At 47.0% G+C, this 7,682-nt stretch overlaps 1 protein-coding gene across 1 annotated transcript in view; it reads right to left on the bottom strand.

Moving 5' to 3' along the window:
* Positions 1 to 210: 210 nt before the first annotated feature.
* tmprss5 (transmembrane serine protease 5) overlaps positions 211 to 7,682 on the bottom strand; it is a 13,261-nt gene continuing 5,789 nt past the window's right edge. Inside the window, exons 5-15 of the mRNA XM_060075393.1 lie at positions 7,653 to 7,682; positions 6,612 to 6,725; positions 6,053 to 6,188; positions 5,168 to 5,281; positions 5,008 to 5,051; positions 4,295 to 4,457; positions 3,392 to 3,576; positions 2,549 to 2,647; positions 1,802 to 1,944; positions 826 to 978; positions 211 to 442 (exon numbers count right to left, since the gene is read on the bottom strand). The exon at positions 7,653 to 7,682 is cut by the window's right edge and continues 51 nt beyond it. Coding sequence (XP_059931376.1) covers positions 434 to 442; positions 826 to 978; positions 1,802 to 1,944; positions 2,549 to 2,647; positions 3,392 to 3,576; positions 4,295 to 4,457; positions 5,008 to 5,051; positions 5,168 to 5,281; positions 6,053 to 6,188; positions 6,612 to 6,725; positions 7,653 to 7,682 — 1,190 coding nt within the window. The 3' untranslated portion in view covers positions 211 to 433. The remainder of the gene's footprint in view (positions 443 to 825; positions 979 to 1,801; positions 1,945 to 2,548; positions 2,648 to 3,391; positions 3,577 to 4,294; positions 4,458 to 5,007; positions 5,052 to 5,167; positions 5,282 to 6,052; positions 6,189 to 6,611; positions 6,726 to 7,652) is intronic.

Here is a 7,682-nt window from a genome sequence, read left to right as displayed (position 1 = left end):
TTTCTCCTCCCTTGACTAATTCATTATGCGTTAATGAATTAGCAATTCAACATGTGGGTGTTGGTAGGAAAGCGAAGAAGGGGGGGAACGTGGGTGTGAACGTGTTTCCATGGGAGGTAAATTGATGCTAAAAGCAAATGTCTCTTCTAGACCAAAACATATTTATAATGCTACAAGTTGCATTCCTGAAAATTCAATGATATACTTCAATGTTTTCCACAGTATTTATTTTCATGACATGAAAAATATAACAGAAAGAAATATCTGGCTTTAATATATATATAATATATACTGCACAAATGTGGTTTAATGTACATTATATTACATGAATAGCAAAAACTGTTTGACTATGGTGTTCAAATATAAAATATTGGTAGCTTTGTTTTCCCTTATGTTGATCCCAGCATTTTGTCCGTCTTCCATTTCCTCATCCTCAATACTTCTGCAAAGCATAAAAACAAGAAGCAGAGCAAAACAAAATAAACAACCCACAATTATTCCACTTAAAAGACGATCACGGACAACCAGCAGTGCATTTGAAACACAACTCCACTGTAAGCACCAAAGAGCCAAACCCCTTCTCTCTGATCACATGACGTCCTTACTAGTGATCGACCGATATATCGGCCGATATTTGTGTTTTTTTTAATTTTATTTAAATATTTTGTCCCACCAAATTTACAGACAATTCAATAAATGTTCCTTTTTTAATTTGAGGCTTGTAACATATGTTATCATGATTGTGTATTTTTTTATGATGAAATTGTGGGAGCAAAAGCAGTAGCAGCCCTAAGAATTCCTTATCGGTCGATCCCTAGGCCTCACCTCCATCATGTCGTAGATCCAGCCCAGGAACTCGGCCACCTTGGTGTAGACCCCGGGGTGGTTGGGCTCTGCACAGCCCGTCCCCCAGCTGACCACGCCCACCAGCCGCCACACACCCTCGTCCTGGCACACCAGGGGCCCCCCGCTGTCACCCTGGGAATGGAAGGAGACGTGAGCCTCCGCCATGGATGTGGTGCCGCGGTACATAGAGCGCACACATCAAACCCCCCCCCCCCCCCCCCCCCCCCTCGGACGTGTCAGAGTCCTGAACATGTTACTCCTAGACTACGGGTCCTAGATGATAAATTCCTAAATGGGGCCCCGATTGATGTACTAAATGGGACCCCTATTTGATGTTGTAAATGGGGACCTATTTGATGTCCTATATCGGGGACATTTGATGTCCTTAACTGGGCCCCTTATGGATGTCCTAAATGGGGCCCCTAATTGATACCCTAAATGGGGCCCCTTTTTGATGTCCAAATGGGGACCTATTTGATGTCCTATATCTGGTCCGAATTTGATGTCCTTAGCTGGGCCCCTAATGGATGTCCTAAATGTGCCCCCTTTTTGATGTCCTAAATAGGGCCCCTAATTGATGTCCGACCTAAATGGTCCCCATATTTGATGTCCTAAATGGGGCCCCTAATAGATTTCCTAAACGGGGCCCCTATGTGATCTCCTTAATGGTGCCCCTAAATGATTTCCTTAATGGGGTCCTTAAATTATTTCCTTAATGGGGCCCCTAAATGGTTTCCTTAATGGGGCCCCTAAATGATTTCCTTAATGGGGCCCCTATTTGATGTCCTAAACGGGGGCCCTAATTGACATCCTAATTGCTTCAGGTGAGTACTTCTAAAGAAAGAATTGTCGTGGTAGTGCCCTTTCCTGTTCCCTTCCCTGCTCTAGTGACATCACAAGAAGGCGTGTCCACCTAGATGGATACGCCCCCTTCGTGGTAGTCCATCCAGCCCACCTGACAGGCGTCCACCTTGCCCTCGGAGTAGCCGGCACAGAGCATGCGGGCGGTGATCTCCCCGTCGTACATGCAGGAGCTGTTGCAGCGCTTGGTGCTGATGAGGGGGACGGCGGCCTCCTTCAGGGTGTCCGGGATGTACACTGGAAGACCCACAGAGCACATGAGTAGGGCGGATGGGAATAGTGGATGTGTGCGTCTTAGAGGATTGGAGCCATGCGTGTTGCTGTGTCTATGATGCCCCCCCCCCCCCCCCCTTACTCCCACCCTCATCCCCCACACACCACTCTTATGCACTTATTGTAGGTTGTTCGTCCTTGCACTTAAAAATAGTACTTAGCATTGTGTAGCATCTTATCCTAGCTATCTTTGTTGTATACGGGGAATGGGTTAACCTAGCGATTGTTAGTGATCGGCACTTGGTTCTATGAGCATCTTTACTGTACCGACAGCGGTATATTGTTGTTTCTCTTTCTTCTCACAATTACTAATTGTAAGTCGCTTTGGATAAATGCACCTGCTAAATGCCCTAAACGTAAATGCCCTCTTTAGCGGTCGTCTTAGTTTATGCTTTGGTGTGTACTGATTGCAGTAAGAGGGTTTGACCCCCAGCTGTGAGCTTCGGGGTTCCCAGTGTCTACATGTGGGCGTCCTTGATCAGGAAGCCTTAACCCCTACCTGCCCCACTGACCACACTGGCCTAAAGGGTCTGTTGGAGGTCTAGCTGGTCGTGTGTCAGTGCACTACCGTTGTCAGGCTGTGTGTACCCCCATCCAGAGATCCAGCACTGGGTTCCCCCCGGAAAATCAAAGTTGTATTTGGGCAGGCACACGGGCCGAATGATGTCTGTAGAAAAGAACACATGAATTCATGTTTTAATAAAGTTGCGGTTTCTGTGAACTCCTGGAGAGTGTGCTTGTGCTCCAAATGATCGAAATTAAATTTAGATTAGTTGAATGAATAAATTATTGTTCAGATAAATAAACTGTTGAGAAATCCCACTACCACAGGGTTATAAGTAAGTAGCCAGACAATCTGGTCCTGTGCAGCTAAAGTAGAGCATGGCTTAAACGCTGGCAGGGTGGGGGCCCCTGATAAAAAGGCCCATGTTAAAGATATCACACCACCAGGTGTGAGTGTGATGACAAGCCATCACACGCCGTTTGAAAATAGGCCTTTCCTTGTGCCCTAGTGACATCACAAGGGGGCGTGTCCGCCTAGATGGATGCTGCATAGATCAGTTCCCCAGCCTACCCAGTGGGCTGTAGCAAAGGTTGCGTATCTATCAGGCATACATCTAGGTGGACACGCCCACTAGGGATGTCCCGAGGGCACAGGAAAAGGCCGATTTTTAAAATGGGTTTTAATTTCACACCTGGTGGCATGATGTCACCCCTTTAAAGGTTATATATTATACCACCAGGTTTGAGTGTGATTAGCCGTTCATCCAGCACACATCTAGGTGGAAAACGCCTGCTTGTGATGTCAGAAGATGCCGATTTTCCAAACGGCTTCTAATGGCTGATCGCACTCACACCTGGTGGCGCGGTATCACCCCTTAAATGTTTGAAAACTGCACAAAACCCCCACCGGAGAAGTTGAGCGGCGTCCGCAGCTTCATGAGGGCGATGTCGCTGTCGTGGCTGCGGTGGTTGTAGTTGCGGCTGTAGACGATCTTCTCCACGGCGTAGCCCGTGTCCTGGGCCATCTTACTGGTGGTGCGGGTCACCATGCCCGCGTACACCATCCAGCTGGACACCTGAGGTAGCCGGTAGCTGGCGCCAGGGGAGGGGAGAAAGATAAACCAGATGGTCGGTTTAACCAGTTTTATTGACACTCGCTTGTTAGCTAGCGGTCATGCTACTACGCAAAGCTAGCACAACGTTATTTATCTCTATCCCTCTCTCTCCCCCCAACCCAACCTCACACACACTGGACAATGTGCAGTTGCGTAATATTTATTTATTTATATCTGCCTCTTGCACCTTTGTGTATGCAATTTCAATGTATGTGCAATATTGCTCACTTTAATTGACTAACTTGATTGACTTTAACTTTTCGTCCATTTTGTTGTTTGTCAGTTGTACAATCTGTTGACTGACTAAGTGAGCTAATGGATACCTGAATTTCCCCAAGGAAATTAATAAAGTGTCTATCTATCTATCTTAAAAGGAGACCCTCTTTTACAAACAGAGTGAGTATAAAAATGGACCCACTAGTGACATCACAAGTGGGGGAGGCCAATAGGAATGGATTGATCGCCTGCATACCAGTTGGTACGGTCCACGAGCAGGTTGACCAATGGAGTCGGACCGGCCGATCCTACATCTGGGGGTGTGCACACACACACCTCCCCTTGTGATGTCACCAGTGGACAGATTGGGAAAGCGAAATGTCATGACGAATCCCCCCACACACCTGGCGCTAAAGTAGGAGACCTTTTAAATCGAATCCCGTAAACCTCTGACTCTGTCTCCGGGCAGAATGACTTACTTGTGCACACAATGGGCGGCTGTGACCACCCATTGGCTGGTGATGATGGATCCCCCGCAGGTGTGGCGGTTGCTGTAGTACAGGCTCACCTGCCAGGGCCACCTCCCCAGTGGAGCCTCCCCTCCTCCTATGATCCTGGGCAGCTTTGCTCGGGTTCCACACTCTGGAGGTACCCAGAAACACGATCCCGTCGGGACAAAGAAACCGATTGTGGTTTGTGTGTCGGATCGGCTTTGTGTGCAGCCGTCCTTCTGAGATGTGTGCGGTTTGTTTCAGCAGCAATCTTGGTCCATATGTGTGCAAGGGGTGGGACTAAATGTTGATTCAGCGATATAAAGTCGCCCTTCTTCTTGTGATACGATAATCGATACACTATTTTTTTCTTATTAGCTTTTTCTTAAATATATTTTCCCTTTCAAAGACGAGTAACTGACAAACTCAGTTTGGACCATGAATAAAGACAGAAATCCAGCACTTTACCCTTTCACTGTCATTTTGTATTCATTGTTAGACATATATCTTGATGTATTGTTTTAGGATTGTCTAACAATATGTTGATTATCGCAGAATCACTGTATCTCGATATTATCGGTATCGCGGGCCATGTATCGCGTATCGTACCGTGAGTCACCCAGTTATTCCCACCCCTGATGTGAGCGTTGGGTGCAAACTACTTGGGTGCGTTAAAAAGTAGCTGTGAAAGTGCGACTTACCAAAACATTTCAACGCTATGACCTTCCCTGTGCTACAGCTCCCCCTATAGGAGAATGAACCGGTGAGCTAACCATGCGCGGTGATCGTGTTAGTCAGCTGTTATCGTTACATTATACTTATTAAGTATACGTGTTAAGTCATTAGATGAATTTGCCCAACCTAAATTGCCATAAACTTTCCAGACTGCTCTTGTGCTCTGCGGTGATTTGGACGAAGCCGTCCGTGTAGAGGGGCCCGACGTCAGTCAGGTTCACTCCTTTGTCTTTGGTCAGCCTGGAACAGGGGGAAGGCAAACAACGTGATGAGGCGGCGGTGGCGTGAATAATTTAAACCCCGGGGCGACGAGGCTGGCTTGGAAATGAGGTTGGCCTATTAGCAGTCCATAAATAAGACGGATTACCCGTTGCTGTAATGTACAGCGATTATAAGGATGCAGTTGTGAAACCGTGTAGGGGGTGTTAATGAATATAATGTATAGGTGTGTGTGTGTGTGTGTGTGTGTGTGTGTGTGTGTGTGTGTGTGTGTGTGTGTGTGTGTGTGTGTGTGTGTGTGTCAAAGTGTTTTGTCGCTGTGTAGGTGATGATGAATAGTGAGCGGGTGTGGGCTTTTTTTGTCACTATATCACTGAGAAGGTGGTAATGTGTGTGTGTGTGTGTGTGTGTGTGTGTGTGTGTGTGTGTGTGTGTGTGTGTGTGTGTGTGTGTGTGTGTGTGTGTGTGTGTGTGTGTGTGTGTTGGCGTGTGCGATAGAGAGAGAGAGGCCAACACCACAGGGAGAGCGCAAGCCAGCATGCATGATCTGTGTGTGTGTGTGTGTGTGTGTGTGTGTGTGTGTGTGTGTGTGTGTGTGTGTGTGTGTGTGTGTGTGTGTGTGTGTGTGTGTGTGTGTGTGTGTGTGTGTGTGTTTGTGTGTAAGCATGTGTGTAACCGTATGCATACGTATGCGATTGTGTGTCTACGTATATGCGCACAGTCACACGTGTGCGCATGCATGAGCGAAACAGTCGCGCGTGTGCGTGCATGTGCACGTGTGTAAAAACAGACCTCAAATAGCCCAGCTGGCGGCAGACCAGCGTGCCCAGGGAGGAGTTCCAGCCCTCGTGGCACACCGGCAGCCAGGTGGCCGTCTTCCCCAGCTGGATCTCCAGCAGAGAGTTGTCCAGGCTGATCCTGTAAAACACTGAACCTGATTGATTGACAATCCCTCCGGAGGGAGGAGCCCAGCGCCAGCCGGTAATGAACAAGCATCTCGTTTTGAGGATGATGTGGAGCCAGGCAGCGAGCCTCTATATGCTAATGCACCAGTACAAACGGATCGTTATGGCCCACGGGACTAGATGCCTCGCAGTCGCAGATTTGTGTACATCATCAGCAACAATAGAGTAAGGGGAAGCGGGAGCATGATTTACTGCAATTATGCACGCTATTAAAGATCACACATTGGAAAATTTGAGTTTGCCAACCCAACTACAGTTTTAAACCAGGATGGCTGCTAGGTGGTTAAGCCGATGCGGAATGTGTTTGAGTAGTTCTGGATTTGATGAAGCGGATGCAGAATGTGTCGGAGTGGTTCTGGATTTGTTGTGGTGGACAGGACACAGACCTTTCCTGGGGTCGGAGGCGGAGGCGTCCTCGGTGACGTTGCAGAACGTCGTCTCCTTGGTGTCTCCCAGCCCCGCGGGGCTCTGCGACGACGAGGGCCTCGTTAGATGCCTGACTGGATTTCGAGGGAAACGCGATGTTTACAAACGGTCATTTGAACCCAAAGCATGCATCGCTCTATTCAATAGAATCTGATTAATTAGTTTAAGGGGACATTTTTTTTGGCCTAAAACTAAACTATTGTTTTACGTGATGTGTGCCTGTTCTTAATGTCTCTGAAGCCACGAGCAAATCTCCAGCCGAGGTTTAAAGACATTAAAGTTGTGTTCTATGCAATTATAATAAATTCAGTTGCTGCTCATTCTTTTAATAAATGAATCAGCGAGAGTGAGGATGTAATTGATGACACGGCGAAACGATTCTTCAAAGAAGCTGTAATAGCGTGGCTGGTTAAAGGGAAGGGATGTTCTGTCAGAATGAAATGTGTTATGGTGGTTAAAATATTAGAGCGTACTCAATTCTGGGCGGATAATGGAAAATGAAATAAGGTCAAAGTTAATTTCGTGCAAAGAGCAGAGGCTCTGAAATAATCAGCATTAATGCCCAGACTTATGCAATCTATAATTTCCAAGCTTCACTGCGAAGGTCACAATCAATAATTTATAGACCAAAGAAAAATGTTACGGTCAAGGAATGAGAATCATTATAACATATAAGATTAGCAGGGCATACAGTACTAATGCTAATAGTGACATAATCTGTATTTCCAGAGTTTTTGATATGTAGATAGTTACAGAAGGCTCTGCTTTCTGTGAGTCTCACTTGCTCCCCTGCAGTGTTTTACCAAAGCCTTCGCTCCTTAGACGCTGTTGCTTGCTACACACCAACGAAACAAAACGAAACAAAGGAGTTCTTGGGCTGCAGCACTGTTTGAACACAGCGTAACGATTCTGTTTCGTATGACTTGTGTAACACAACACAGAACCCTTCCACTACACGATGCCGCCGACTATTCCTCCTGTCCTGAAGGTTAGCGTCTCACCTAGAAACCAGACACCCACTGCCAGGCCTC

Source organism: Gadus macrocephalus, chromosome 16 (assembly GCF_031168955.1).
Source record: "Gadus macrocephalus chromosome 16, ASM3116895v1".
Lineage (NCBI taxonomy): Eukaryota > Metazoa > Chordata > Actinopteri > Gadiformes > Gadidae > Gadus > Gadus macrocephalus.
Note: the sequence above shows the minus strand (reverse complement) of the source record. Positions and strands in the feature narration are given on the sequence as shown.